The 15,838-nt window shown below is 35.5% G+C and overlaps 1 protein-coding gene across 1 annotated transcript; it reads left to right on the plus strand.

The window, feature by feature from the left end:
* Positions 1 to 10,247: 10,247 nt before the first annotated feature.
* On the plus strand, positions 10,248 to 14,786 carry LOC108206326 (vesicle-associated protein 2-1). The gene is made up of 8 exons (XM_017376586.2): positions 10,248 to 10,439; positions 10,652 to 10,740; positions 11,403 to 11,473; positions 11,567 to 11,648; positions 12,571 to 12,686; positions 12,796 to 12,915; positions 13,670 to 13,738; positions 14,514 to 14,786. The coding sequence occupies exons 2-8, from the start codon at positions 10,680 to 10,682 to the stop codon at positions 14,661 to 14,663; spliced, it is 669 nt and encodes a 222-aa protein (XP_017232075.1). The 5' UTR covers positions 10,248 to 10,439; positions 10,652 to 10,679; the 3' UTR covers positions 14,664 to 14,786.
* The last annotated feature ends 1,052 nt before the right edge of the window (positions 14,787 to 15,838 follow it).

Below are 15,838 nucleotides of genomic sequence, written 5' to 3' on the forward strand. Positions count from 1 at the left end.
TTTTTCCTATATTTTCTGCATATTCCTCAAGTAACTTATATGACATGAATAAACATAAATATAATCTTTCCTATGTCATACTTTTCAGTTTTCAAAACATGTATTTACTCATAATTATCAATATATTTTTAAAAGTTATAATATATGTGAATTAATATTGAAGGAAAGTTAAATAGGAGAGGAGAGAGATGTGGTGAAATGGAGGAAATCTAATTTTTTTTATTGTTAGAAATGATTTAGGACATGCAAACTGATGCCGTAAAAATAAGATACTTGTTGAATGTCGCGGTGTTTAAAGGTATCACTAGCACATTCTCGCTTATTCTAAATATTTTTAAAATTAATGTAGGACATCATTTTAAGACACGGAACTCTCGAGTGTGTATATATCCACGCGCGCACACTAACAATTACTTTTTAATTCGATATAAGATTTTTTATTAATGAAGATTTTTATGTATATGAAAACTATTATTAACTAGATAAATGTCAATTATAACGAGTGGCGGAATCAGAGGGGGCTAGCGGATGCTAGAGATACCCCTAACCTCGGAAAAACAGTAAAAAAAAAAATTTTCGCCCCTTGCTAAATTATAGATGTCAATATAATTTTTTTAAAATGTTCAAAAATTATTAAAGAGGGGGCTTATTTTGTAAAATGATATTAAAACATATAAAGAATTACTTAATAAAAAAGAATAAGAAGTAATGATTTTACAAATTAAAACAAATATTATAAAATTAATCTTTAACCTAAGTAATTTAACCAAAAAAAAAAGCCAACGCTACAGTCTTCCCTAACTCACTTTTTTTTTTTTTTTGTTAAATCGGTGTCCGGGCCAACATATCCCAAGGTATCCCACTTACTCCTGAAGTGTCCAGAAAATCGAACTCATGGTGTCTAACTATATGAGACATCCCGGAGTTCCCAAACTCACATCTTGTTAGCCCATTATAGCTTACTGACTTGCTCTTCTTTCCTAATTACATTCATTCATTCATTCATTTCATCCGTCGATAGGTGTTTTCGTATTTATTCAATACTCTATCTTCTCACTTACTTTCCAATTTTCAAGATGTAATAGATTGATTCGTGTAAGTTAAAGAATATGCTTCAATAAAGATAATAAGAACTTACGCATAAATGTATTTAGAAAGTGATGAGATATTTTCTCTAAAAGCGAAACATCAAGACATTTTTTTTAACTCAATATGAAGACATAAAGAGTTGATATCATAGAACAATACTTCATCTTTTTTTATGTAACCATTGGTAGTGGAAATACTCCAGAATCTAATTAAATATTTGAGTCATCCTAAAATTTTAATCATACTTTCCCCGCAAATTATAACATATACTCATATACCGAACTAAAAATGATTTATACTTATGTTGTGTGTGTGGTTGGGGTGAATGAAAATAGAGTGAATTGAATGAGATTTGAGCTATAATTTAGTTGGATGTATAATAATTTTATTCCTTCCACCATTCATTTCTATCATCCTTAACTAGAGTTCAAACCCTCCGGTTTATGAAGCAATGCTCCATTTCTTATCAAACCTATTTTCTATCTAAATTTTATCATACAAAATTTGCACTCACTCATTTTTTTCAAAATCCTTCTTCCTACATTTTATTATTTTCATTTATTTCTACTCATTTTCAGAGCCGGCCCTGAGGGTGTGCAGGTTGTTCAACGGAACAGGCCCTCAAATATTAGGGGCACAATTTTTATGTAGGTGTATATATATGTATGTATAGTTAAAATGAAAAAAATAGCAAAAAAAGTAAATTTTATTTTTAAGATTAAAAATTTGTAAATGAAAAAAATTGAAAAGTATTATACACTTCAATAATTTTTAAATGTTATCTTGAATATGTTATATAAATTCTAAAAAATATTAATTATATCATAATCATGTTAATAAAAATAAATACTTATATTGAAAAATAATTGTATTGAAAATTGTCACAGTTAGATAAAATTCTAATTTAACTACTAACTTCAATAACTTCATTAAATTAATTAATTTAACTACTTATACTATTTTTTTCTTTCTTGATGACCATATGCAATAATTATTTTATTAAAATAATGATTCAATCTCTAGTAACTAATTTATTTTAATTTATATTCATTTTTAATTTATACATATATATATATATATATATAACCGGTCCTCTCCAAAAGGATTTATGAACAATGTCTCTCTCTGGAAAAGGCGAATACCGGCGATTTCAAAATTTGAAATCCAACCTAGGGCGGCAACAGCCAAATTCTCACCGGAGCAACCGGAGTTGGGAGCAAATTGATCGAAGTCTTCTCAACTTCATCTGGGCTCAGAATGAGTGGGTTGATAAGGAGGTCTTGGAGAGGTTAAACATTAGAGACCCCTCAGCGGTGGATATAGCTTTGAATCAAATACATCTCAGAACCCTAAACGACAGATTAGCTTTAGGGGGAAAACATTTCGATTCGAAAAGAAAGTTTAGTGAAGTATTGTTGGATCAGAGCAAGCAGGAAAGCACTTGGGAAAGGGTTCCTTTCAAAGCGGAGCTGAAGAAGGAAAAACTCAACAGAAAACCAGAACAGGTGGCCACGATTTTTCTACATAGCATTCCAGAGGAAGCAACTAGCAGGGAGATCTGGCAGCTTTTCAACCATTGTGGAGAGATTCTGGATATCATCCTTCCAAGAAAGAGGGATAAGAAAGGAATTAGATATGGTTTTGTTCAAACCAAATCGGAGTTGGAAGCTGGAGCTATAATTAGCAATGCAAAAGCCAGTAGGGGTCTGGGCAGGAAAATCAAGATGAGTATTAACAGTTCAACTAGGCCTGATAAGAAAGAGGTGAGCTCCAAAAAGACCAGTGATGTCAAAGTTTTGAAGACAGAATCTAAGAGCGCAGAGGATTGTGAATTTCAGAAAAAGATGTTTGAGTTCATAGAGGTTGAAGTGGATGAAGAGGTAGAAGAAGCTCTTTTGGACTGCAAAATTGGATTTACCTGGTTTGATATGGGGGTAAACACTCTGCAGGAAATTTTTAATGATATGGGTTTGCATAAATACAGGATAATTTCACTTTCAAAGAGAAAATTTCTCATTAGAAAAGACAAGAATGATAAATGGGAAGATCTAGACTCCACTGATTTATCCGTTTGGTTCTGCAAAATTAGAAGATATGAAGAAGCTGATCATGTCATCTCTCGAGTGATATGGTTAGAATGCAGAGGACTACCAATGCCTGCTTGGAAAGAGGAGAACTTGAAAGCTTTCACTGCTAGATTAGGAGAATGGATTAGCTGGTCCTATCAGAGCGATGGGTTGGGGGAATTTTTTAACCCAGTTATATGTATTGACACAGTGGAATGGGACAAAATTCAGGAAAACATGAAGATTCTTTATAAGGGCAAGCAAATTCATATTTCCTTTACGGAAGTTAGTGATATCAACAAACTGGATGGAAAAATCATGCCCATGGAATTATCGGAAGAACTGAAAAACAATTCAGTAAGTGAGGATATGAAAAACGTCGCGGAGAGTGAGGTAAAAACTCAGAAACAAACTAAGAAGGAAGGAGGGGCGTTGGTTTTAGGAGACGCTAAAACAATGGATGAGGTTGTAACTTCTCATGTTGATCAAATCTCAGATGTAAGCCAAAAGATTACATCAAAGGTAGGGACAGATAACGTTGAAATCAAAGCGCCAATAGAAGTAGGAATGGTTGAGACAGGGCAGATAAACCATGATATCAGAAAGGTACAATCTAGCTCAGAAATAGTCCCAGAGGACATTTTGGGGCCGGAGATCTCTGCAAAATCGGCCGTTGGCTCAGAGAAAAGCGTTGAGGTATTGGACAATTCGCATTCCACTTTGTGTGCAGGGATATCTAAAAAGCTCAGAGTTAAAAGTACCCGTGGAAGACCTAGGAAGAAATCGTTTCAACAGAGAAATCCTTTTGAGATTGGATCGAAATGTAGAATCAGAAGTAATAAAAGGATAGGCTCTAGAAGCAGTCAGCAGAAGCAGATGAGAAAAGATCTGATTCCTAGTCAAATTGTTATTCCACCAAGAGTAGTAGGAGGTACAGTGAAGGAGGCTTTGGAAATCTTAGCCTCTGCAGAATATATGGGTCTGGAGATCATAGGGGATAGAGAAGTGGTAGTGCAGGAATTAGTTAGGAGGTTAGATAGGAGGGAGCTTTAGTTATTAGTAGGACATACTCCAGTAGATTTTAGTTATCGCCTTTAATGAATTTTATCAAAATTTTATCTTGGAACATTAGAGGTATAAACAATAAGGTGGCTCAGGGAAATCTTAGGGATATAGCGGGCACCAATAGAGTGACTATTGTTTGTATTCAGGAAACAAAGAGTGAGAATGAATCTTCGGACCTAGGGCTTTTTCAGATTCAGAAAGACAAGTATAAGGCGCACTTTCAACCTTCTAGAGGAAAATCAGGTGGTTTGGCTACCTTCTGGGATGTAGATAAGGTGGAGTGTATAGCTTTGGCTCAGTCTTCAAACTGGATTTGGAGTAACTTCAAGATCAGGAGTGATAACAGCAAACTGCATGTTGTCAACATTTACAGTCCATTAAAGTTAGAGGGCAAGCAAGAACTATGGGCAGATATAGAGAGGATATTAGAATGTTTATCCACGGCTGAAGAATCGGAGCCAGTATGTTTTGTAGGGGACTTTAACTGCATTAGAGATGTAAATGAAAGGAAAAATTGTGTATATGCTAGGCGGGATATGGCAGGTTTCAACAAGTTAATAGACGATTGCAATTTGCTGGAAATTGGAATGCACAACGCAAAGTTTACTTGGTTCGGTAGTGATGGGAGAAGAAGCAAACTGGATAGAGTCCTGGTAAATTCTTCATGGTGCAGCCTGGGGAGCTGGTCAGTTTTGGCTCTTTGCAAAAAACACTCAGATCACAAACCATTACTGTTAACCTGCGGTGATGAGCCAAAAAAATCTAAACCTTTCAAAATTTTTAACTGCTTCCTCTCAGATAGATTGCTGGAAGAGATTAAAAACAAGTTGATTAGGGGCAATCATTGGCAGCTGGATAGCATCCAAAAGGTATTGCAAGGGGTAAAAGGTATTGTTAAAGAGGTATCTAGGGTCAGCCAGAATGATTTTTCAATGAACATAAAATCTCTAGAGGAAAGGATGAATGAGCTGGAAAAAGAAGAATGGGGGGCAGCAGAACTTTCAGAAGTAAGAAAAAAGTTGTTACAATGGTATCAGATGAGGGAATCCATGTTAAGACAGAAGGCTCGAATGAATTGGATTAGCTTAGGTGATGGAAATACGAAGTTTTTTCACCAGGCTATTCAGCGGAGGAAGCACAACAATAACATTCTCAAGATAAAGTGGAACAACACTTGGTTAGATTCACCTGAACAGATTAGAGAGGCTTTTTTTAACCACTTTTCCGATTTCTTCAAAGGTGGGAGGGACAGACTATTATCATTGGGATCGCTAGCTTTGCCACAACTTGGAGACCACGGGAAAAGGTCTTTGGTTAGGCAATTCAGTGCTCACGAAATCGAACTAGCCATGAACTCTCTAGCAGCGGATAAAGCTCCAGGTCCAGATGGTTTCAATATCAGAAGCATCAAGTTTTTATGGCCTTTGATAAAAGACAAAGTAATAAGCTTTATTCAGGATTTTGGAGAAATGTCTAAGTTGCCAGCAGGGGTAAATTCTTCTTTTATTGTTTTAATCCCCAAAGTTTTAAATCCTTCCTTAATCAAGGATTTTCGGCCTATCAGTCTTATCAACTCATCTATGAAGATCTTAATGAAAGTGTTAGCAACTAGATTGGGAGCTTTTATGGAAGAGCTAGTAAGAGACAGTCAAACAGGTTTCATGAAGAACAGGCAGGCAACTGAGAGTATTTTAATAGTTAAGGAGGTTGCACATTCCATTCAGTCAGGGAGGGGTAAAGGTTTCATCTTAAAACTAGATTTCGAGAAGGCTTTCGACTCAGTGAATTGGGATTTTTTGTTCTCAACCCTTGAAGCAATGAACTTTGATCAAAAATGGATAAGGTGGATTAAGTCGATCCTAGAATCTTCACGAATCTCAGTTTTGGTAAATGGCTCTCCCTCTAAGGAATTCTCTCCAGGAAAAGGGCTTAGGCAAGGGGATCCACTTTCACCTCTGTTGTTCAACATTGTGGGAGAAGTTCTAAATTCCTTGATGGACAAGGCTGCATCCACAGGAATATTCAAAGGTTTTTCTTTTGGTGAGGACTCCAAAGAAATAACTCACTTACAGTATGCGGATGATACGATTGTGTTTTTAGATGGGACAGTGGACTCTGCTAGGGGGGTGAAGAAGGTGCTTCAATGTTTTCAAGTTCTTACAGGTTTAAAAATCAACTACTGCAAAAGTGAAATTTTCTCAGCCAGCCTATCTGGAGTAAGCTTGAAAGTTTGTGCCGATATTCTGGGTTGCCAGATAGGTAAATGGCCAATGACATACTTGGGGATGCCAGTAGGATGCTCCTCACGTAAGGCAAGTTTTTGGGAACCTTTGCTAGCAAAATTAGAACACAAACTGGCTAGGTGGAAAGCAGAGGCCCTTAACCAAGCTGGCAGATTGACACTTCTCAAGTCAGTAGTTGATAGCCTCCCTATTTACTGGATGAATCTTCATTTGATGCCAGTTTCAGTAACAAGGAAAATAGAGAAGATTAGAAGAGATTTTCTCTGGGGTAATGTAGGCACAAAATATCAACAGAGCAGAAAACTCCACTCGGTAGCATGGACAAAAGTTTGTAGACCTAAAAACCAAGGTGGGCTAGGTATCTCTTGTATAAGGGCAAGGAATTTAGCTCTGCTGGGAAAATGGTGCTACAGATGGGAAAAGGAGAGATCTAGGTCCTGGAACTGTTGGATTAGGAGTAAATACAGATGTTCCAAACATGAGAAATTGAGTGAGTTGCAATCAGCAAAAGGAATCTCTGAATGTTTAAAGTCAATCAAAACGGTTTCAGAGCATCCTATTTTAAAAGACAAAATTTCAAGTAGGAGCTTCAAGTGGAAACTGAAGAATGGCAAGTCAGTGCTGTTTTGGGAAGACAGGTGGTTTGAGAATAAGATTCTGAAAGACGTCTTCAAAAGATTGTATCATCTGTCCAACCTCAAGGATATAACAGTTCATGACATGGTGGATTGTTGGAGGAACAGTAAGGAGAACAATGGTTTTGACAAGTGGTCAAGAAAGCTAAGGCAATGGGAATTAGAAGAGGAGGGAAAATTGGAAGCTATAATTCAGAGTATCATTTTCCTCAAGGGAGAGGATGAACTCCTCTGGTCTGAAAATCTGAAGTCATACTTAGTTAGCTCCATGACCTTGCAATTTTCAGGCCAAAGTGAAGAGGTGGAATGGAGTTTTATTTGGAAAATTAAAATTCCACATAAAATCAAGCTCTTCCTGTGGAAGGTCCAGATGAATATTCTGCACACAAAAGGTTTTCTGGTATCTAGAAATATTCTAGATCCTCTCGAGGCTCATTGTCCTATATGCAGAAAGGTTGTAGAGACTACAGATCATCTGTTTTTGGAATGCAGGTTGGCTAGAGCTGCATGGAAATATCTTTTTGAATGGTGGCAAATAAATCCAATTCCTCACCATGAATGCAGCTTTATGAGTCTGTGGAAACAACACAAACAATTCCCATCAAAGAAGGCAAAACAAGTATGGAAACTCTCAGTTAGTGCTGCTCTGTGGTGCATATGGCTGGTCAGAAACAGAACCATCTTTGATAATAAGGAAACTACAGAGACTCTTTTAGGAAGTCTTATAAAGCTTCAAGCAAAAGAATGGTGCTTGGCTTTTAATTTAATTCACATTAAGGCTGCGGAATGGTGGCAATGCAACCCTATGGGATCATTAACCTTTTCAGAGAGAGTTCAAGTAAAGATTCTCAAAGACTCTGCAAGTGATCTTAGTGCCTTCATTGATGGTTCTTTCAAACGCAAGGGACAGACCTCCATATCTGGTATTGGAGGTATTATTTTTAATAAGAAAAATGAGATTATTTTCTCATTTTCAGGACCCTCCTTAGCTGATGGTCCCTACTCAGCAGAGTGGCAGGCTCTTTGTTTCTTATTGAATGCTTTCAGTAATTCTTCCTGGAGAAGTCATGCTATAACAGTATTTTCAGACAGCAAGATTTTGGTGAATAATGTGCTAGAAATTTTTTCGTCAGGCAGTCATGGGAACCTGAGGGATTTCTTTAAAGATATTAAGTGGGATAATTTTTCTATCAGATTAATTCCGAGTGATTTAAATGGTGAGGCTGATTATCTGGCAAAAAAGGGAGCACAATGTAAAAAAGTTAACTCTTATTGGGTCTTTCCCAGAAGCCCAGTTTCTTAGTCTGCAGGCCCATTTTATTCTTTTAGTCCAGGGAATAGGAATAGTCTTAAGGGTTTTAACCCTGCTTGGCTCTATAAATAGTCTTTTACCCTCCTTTAGTTACTTAGCTGCCTCCTCTCTCAGTTTCAAATTTTCACTGAGTTACTTAGCTTGTCTTAGAGACTTACTAGAAAATGGAAGATTTTGTACCAGTCGAAGTGCTTCCTAGGTGGAGATTGCCTGAAAGAGGCACTGTTAAGATCAATGTGCATGGTTGTTTCTTTGTGGAAGCCCTCCCAAATGGAAATGTAACAGGTATAGGAGTGGTGATTAGGAACAGCAGAGGCAGGATTCTGCGTATGCTATCTGGCTCATTGGGAATTCAAAACAGGAGGGTGAATGAATACTATGCGCTTCTGGAGGGGTGCAAGAGGGCCTTTGCAGAAGATTGGCGTGTCTTTACTCTGGAGACGGATCATTTCGACTCATACTGGGAATGGAGGCGCTCGGCGGTTGAGGGAGCTCACCCAGATCACGCCTACATTGTGCAGCAATTGAACCAGCGCCGGGAAGATCCGAACTTTCAAATGGAGGTCAATCTCTGTGACCCGAATGCTAATGAACTGGCTGCTTACTTGGCTGATCATGGAGCTAGAAACTATCACAACATGGTTGTGATAGCACAACCATTCGGTCGGGTCTTTGAGCTATGGAATCATGACATGGGACTTGGCCCAGCTGAGCCACATTTTATGGCTGTACACGAGGAAGATGTTGGGCTGGGAATCGTCAATGATGCAGACGTTATTGACCAGGCTGGTGCTGCTGCTGCTAATGCTCAAAATCCTGAGCATGTAGGGGAGGAGTTGCTGAATGAAGCTGGTGAACCAGTGGAAGTCGTAGAGGTGGATGACTGAAGCAAGTGCTGCATGCTGTGGAGAAGTGCTCATGGGAGTCTAGTAGTAGGTAATGATGGCTATAGTTTTTGCATGTAATAGTTTTTAGGGGAATGTGTTTTTGGGGCTGGGTAATTTTCTCTAGGCAAAAAGTAGAGATATTTTGTTGGAAGCATAGATTGGTTGGCTAGTATCTTCCCAAGACAAGTATTTTGTTGGGTTGTTTTCATTATCTATCCTCATATCTTTTGATATGTGTACCAATTATTATTATCAATGAACTTTTGCCTTTCAAAAAAAAAAATATATATATATATATATATATATATATATATATATATATATATATATATATCAAATATGAAACAAGTAGTTTAAATATAAAATGTAGACTATAAAAATAATTTGTTGTAAAATGTAGACTATAAAAATATTATTAGTGGGTTTGCTTCAAAAAATGCTAGAAAAATAATTTTCAGATAATTTTATCTATGTACTTGTTTTATTTCTTTACAATTTTCAGTTAATTTTTATAATATGAAAATAAATATTTTATGCACTTTAATTGTAATATGATTTTTACAGTTTTGTGTCAATATTTATTATTGCATGTACTCATATATTTTTAGACTATTAAAGCACATTTTTTATATTTTGCACAGGGCACTTCAAATCTCAGGCACGACCCTGCTCATTTCATTCCATATAATTCATCCCAAACATAACATTAGAAAATGGGTTAATGTATTTGCATTTGCTGTGAACTGTGAAGTTGCTCAAACGGGATCGGTGGGTGCACAGATGCGGGCACACTAGACATATCACGGTATAGATTTGCAATAAAATAAAAAGATTATAATGAGAGGAATCATTGAGGTGGGCCCACATCCAGGTCACTAGGATTTGGAAAGCAATAAAAAAAGAAATCGAAACAATAAGAAATAGAAATACATAGAGTTAGACAGGTGTCTCCCACCTCTTTTTCACTGTCTTCCATACTTTGCATCCCTCAAGACAAAGCCCCCCCTCCATCGTTTCCCACCAACCTTCAGTTATATACATTACACACACAACGTAACAGAAAACCGAATCCCTCGCTTGGACCTCCAAATCCATCTCAGCCTAAAACATCCGCTGCTCCGTTCCGCCCTCTCCAAATTAAAGTATCTCTCTCTCTCTCTCTCTCTCTCCCCCTCTCTCCCTCTCTCTCTCTCTCTCTCTCTCTCTTAATTATATATACCTTTGTTGACCTGTGCTTTGTGTTTATGTTTAATTACAATTTGTTGCTTATAATTACTGTACAGGATTAGTCAATAGAAATGATCTGGAGCCTATCAATTTTTTCATAATGTGTTTGATTGTGGTGTTTTAATAGAGCGGAGGAGAGAATCAAGTTGCTGCAAATGACTGTTGCCACTAACAACAAGTTAATCTCCGTTCATCCTCAGGACATCAAGTTCCAGTGTACGTACGCACATCGTTTATGACTTCTCTTGATGTTTTCTACTCAGGTTTACAAGTTATTATGCCTTTCACCTGCCTCAATGTAGTGTGATTTTGTATGTGGATTTGATTTTATAAATGTTTAATGTTGGTGGATGCGCCTAAATTAAGGGTTAGGATTTTAAATTATTCTGATGATATTCAATTGAGATTATTTAAAATATATTAAAATGTGATGGTTTTCAAATGTTAATGGATTTTTTTTGGATTTTGTGGGATTGTTAAGTGGATTTTATGTTTCTAGGAAGCTCTCCATAATCCACGAGATTTTAAAAGATTGTCTTTAAATCCTAAGAACTCTCCGCTAAACTCCGCATAAAATCCAAATCACCTACAATCCATGAAAATCCATTGATTATTATCAATTTATCAAAATCCGGATTGAATATGCCCCCCTAAATCATATGTTTGTGAATTCGACTTAATATGACTTACACACACAGTCCACCTCTTGGCAATAGGAAAGGGGTGTGTACTAGGCATAGCCAAGAAATTAGATGATCATACTTGTAAGTTGTATTAATTGTGTATGAGGTGTCGTTATTCTTTCACTTATTTTTAGCCTACCCAATACTGCTATACTGTATTTTTATTTACTCTTTTCCATGATTCTTGATAATCAGTTGAGTTGGAGAAGCAATGCCACTGTGATCTTAAACTTGGCAACTCTACAGACCAGCATGTTGCCTTTAAGGTAGTAGCTCCCACACTACATATTACTAGCCCATACTCACTTCAAATTTGGAATCTGTGCAATGCTCTGAAGTGTTTCCCCTTTGATATATAGGTGAAAACCACTTCTCCAAAGAAGTATTTTGTGCGACCAAATACTGGCATCATACAGCCTTGGGACTCATGTGTCATAACAGGTACAATACTTTAGTTTGTTTCTTTCTTAGTTTAATGTTTAGTATAGAGAGAGATGATTTAGCAACTGTTATTGGCATCTCAGTGCTGTTGGATTTACAAATATGTATGATTAAGATATACACAACTAATGCGAGTGCCAATGTCAAATACATACATAGGCTTACCACAAAATGTTGTTTGATCAATAACATTTTGGAAAAATAAAATTTTTTGGACTTGAATTTAATTTGAAATCCAAAATATGCAAAAACTATTTTAACCTTGAGAATTTGAAATGACAATTCAAACCATGTCTTTGATATTCATCATTGGAAATGAATTACAGGTTCACAATCTTAAGTAATTTGATTGTTGCTGAAACTTCGTCAAAATCATATCTTAATATATATAGGGTTACACTCGACACAAAACACTTTAAAAAAAAGAACACCACAAAACACTATCATAACACTTTATTTTTCATAAAGAAATATGATTTGTTAAGATTATATTACATAGTTAAACACCAATTAAACTTAATATATGATATCCAACATTCAAGATCATCTAAATTGTTAATATGAAATATTATAGAATCTAAAATAGAATCATATATATGTAATATATATATATTTTGCACAATTAGTATTACATAGAATCATGTCATTTTTAATCCATATTTATTGTTAAACATGTCAGATACTATTATTATACATAATAAAAGGTTAATTAGCTTTAAATTAGAATTTAATTCAAGTTTTAGATGAGATTCTATATTTGATTCTAAATTTTTCTTCCTTGTTCTTCTTTTAAGAGTGTTCTTCTTTGAGCAATGCCCTATATATAATATGCAATGAACTCAGCAATTTTTTATGGCCCTGGATCTCTTATGTCTTTTAGATGCCAAAATTGAACTATTTTAACCTGCTGCTGCATTTGTAGTTACTCTTCAACCGCAGCGAGAGAGCCCTCCAGATATGCAGTGCAAAGATAAGTTTCTCCTGCAAAGTACTGAAGTGGCTTCACATACTGATATTGATGAGCTTCCTCAAGATACTGTAAGAATTTACCTGATTAAGAATCCTTGTCTAGCTTTTTATGTTTATGCAGATTATCAAATTTTAATTTTCTTTTATCTGGAAAAATTGTGGATATTGCTGCATTTAGTTTAATAAAGAGAGTGGAAGAACAATAGAAGAACTGAAGCTTAGGGTTGTGTACGTGCTACCCCAATCAGACTCCGCGAACACAGATGTTGGCTCCAGACAAATTACTGATACTAGCGCAGTAAGTTCTGAATTACATTCTATTTTCAGTCAAGTTCAGAATATTTATTGATATCTAAACCTTTTTACAAGTATGTTCATGTGCAAATAATCTTAAAGGTAATATTTTCCTAATATTGTGCTGCTTGCTTGTGGTTAATTCACACTTGTGATATGAATATAAGATATCTTGTAACGTGTCTCATTGGTGAAGTAAATAAAAGATATCTCCCAATGAGTCTAACCATTAATCTTTGGTTAGCAGAAGTAAGTTTAACCATTCAATTCTTTTCTCAAATGTTATGAGTGACTTGAGAATCAGTCTTGTGCTATAGCTTCTGTAGTCAACTGACACATTGTCTCACTAATTGCAAATGCACAGCTTTGCAATTCCTGATAATGTATGTGAATGGTCCTATACTCTTTTCTTTCACGCCTTATTTCAACAAATGATTTCATTTCCTCGTGTTGCTATCAGCAGTTCCTGATAAGTGATAACTGAAGCTTCTTATATGAATTATTCCATATTACTTTTGCACTGTAAATTCAGTTACAGAGAATATGTTTTGATTTATTCTATTATTTTTTTCTTAATTAAAATAAAACACATATTAGTTCTAAAAAACTGAGCGCACTTTTCCCCAGGTCTTAAAACGGCAGTCCCATACTTTTTTTCTTTGCTAAATGGCAGCCCCATACTTTTACGTGGTTCAATCTATCCTGTCTTCTCATGCATAATATACTCACATTCCCTTCCTCTGAAATAATACAATCAGGTTCTGCAGCATGTAAGAAGTGAAAGAGATGCAGCTGTCCAGCAAACACAGCAACTGCAACGAGAATTGGTTAGTGTTCTGTGAACTCCCACACACTTGTAACTATAATAATTATAAGATATTGTTGGGTGGCTGTCTTTAACTAAACTTATTTATATTTTTCCCAACTAAACATATGTTTGACATTTGGTAAAATTAATTATTAGTTCACAAGTTGATTTATAAAACAAAAAGCAAAAGTACATCGACTTGTAGCCTGCTTTGCAGCCAACAAATGAATAATGGGAATCCTATATCTGTATGTCTGTGTTATTTGATCGTGGCTCTTGTTAAGAAGGGTACCCCAGTTCATTTTTAGAATGGTACTAATACTATAAATATGTGTAGTACTTGATAGGGGTCTCACATGCTGTGTACAAGTGAAAAATGTAAATTTATATGTGGACGATCTTGAACCAAAAGTTGTTGACCCGTAATATTTTATATGATCATTTCTGTATGGATCTTACTTCGAACTTAATCCATTATCTATGCAGAACTCTAACTAATACATATATCACATTTATATAGAAGCAAGTGTGTGAAAAAGTGATTTGAAGTCAAAATTAAGCCTAAGTGCTCAGTTTAATCTCACTATGGAAACTGAGCCCATTCAATTTATTTCTGTAGTTAGACACTCTTAGTAATCTCGATGCAGAACTTCATCTTAATATTTCCTATATAATGAATAGAAGCAATGGCGTGTAAATTTGATATGAAGTCTACTCAAGCCTTACCATTCATTTGAATCTCACTGCAACGAACTAAGCTTTTTTCCTATCCTTTGTTCTTTCGGCTGTTGCAGGAATTGTTGAGACAGCGAAGAAATCGAAAAACTGAATCAGGTTTTTCTTTGAGATTTGCACTTCTGGTTGTACTCATAGGGATTATGGTTGGCTTTTTCTTAAACCTGTCACTGTCTTCGCCTTCCACACCTTCCACACCTACAAACTAGTTTGCGCACAGATTAATAATTCATAGTTTTTAACCATTTCAGAACATTTCTATATTTTCCTTTTGTTGTATAATCGGTTTCCTTCTTTCTTTTTTTTTTTTTTTTTTTTGGGGGGGGGGGGGGGGGGGGGGGGGGGGGGTGTTAAGCTAAAAAGGTTCCCTGCTTTGTCTTGTGTTTTGAGATATGTTTGGGCAATCAGGTATTATTTTGTATTATTGTAGATTTAACAAAGTCAAGAGGGTTACTATCTTATATTTGCTTGCAATCTTGTGACTTGTGTGTTTAATTTGAACATGATTGGTTTATTCTGGTGACTGTGGATGTAAGAATGAAATTACATAGAAGGTAGTAAGAATCCTTACCATATTACACACCGATGCACAAATTATGTTTATGCCTTCTGCAACGAGGAGGATGTTAGTGACATGTCCCAACATGTGAAAAATGTCCCAGATCTCATAAAACGGAGAAGTAATGTCCAGAATAACAGATTTAGGAAAAATGGTCCCAATTATCGGTTATTATCGCCAGATAATCAAATGTTTTCAATTTAGGAAGAAAATGCTAAAGCGGGTAGCGTTTTGTTGTTTTAATCTAGCGTTCTGTTATTCTAATTGTAACAGAATGCTACATAACTAGTGTTGGGTTCTTTTAATCTTAACAAAATGTTAGACGATGTAGTGTTTTCTACGAATATTCAAAACGCTACCCGTTACATGATGCTTGGGACCATTTTTTCGGATGTGATATTGGGACATTAATAATGAATATAATAATAATGGAGCCAACACCTTTACAATGTTTTACCAACTCGGCCCGACCTCAAATTCTAAAGCGCAATAAATCATTTTTAAATATACATAGTGTGCATTCTTAGTTTCTACAGCACACATATTTTTTCTCTCAGCTTTTCTATGTTAGTTTTGCTTATACACAACTATGCTGGTAAAAAAAAGTTCTAAAACAATTGGGAAAAAAAATTCAAATTTGAACACGTGAACAATCTTTTTCAAAATATCGGTTTCATTGCCTAATACTTTATTAAATATAATATCATATGCCAAATAAAAAACACTTACATCTTGAACCTTTTGATGCGATAAAAAACAGCTACAATAAATAATAATAATAATAATAAAATACTATTCCGGTTAATCTCAAGTATATTTTCCCTC

This window comes from Daucus carota, chromosome 2 (assembly GCF_001625215.2).
Source record: "Daucus carota subsp. sativus chromosome 2, DH1 v3.0, whole genome shotgun sequence".
Lineage (NCBI taxonomy): Eukaryota > Viridiplantae > Streptophyta > Magnoliopsida > Apiales > Apiaceae > Daucus > Daucus carota.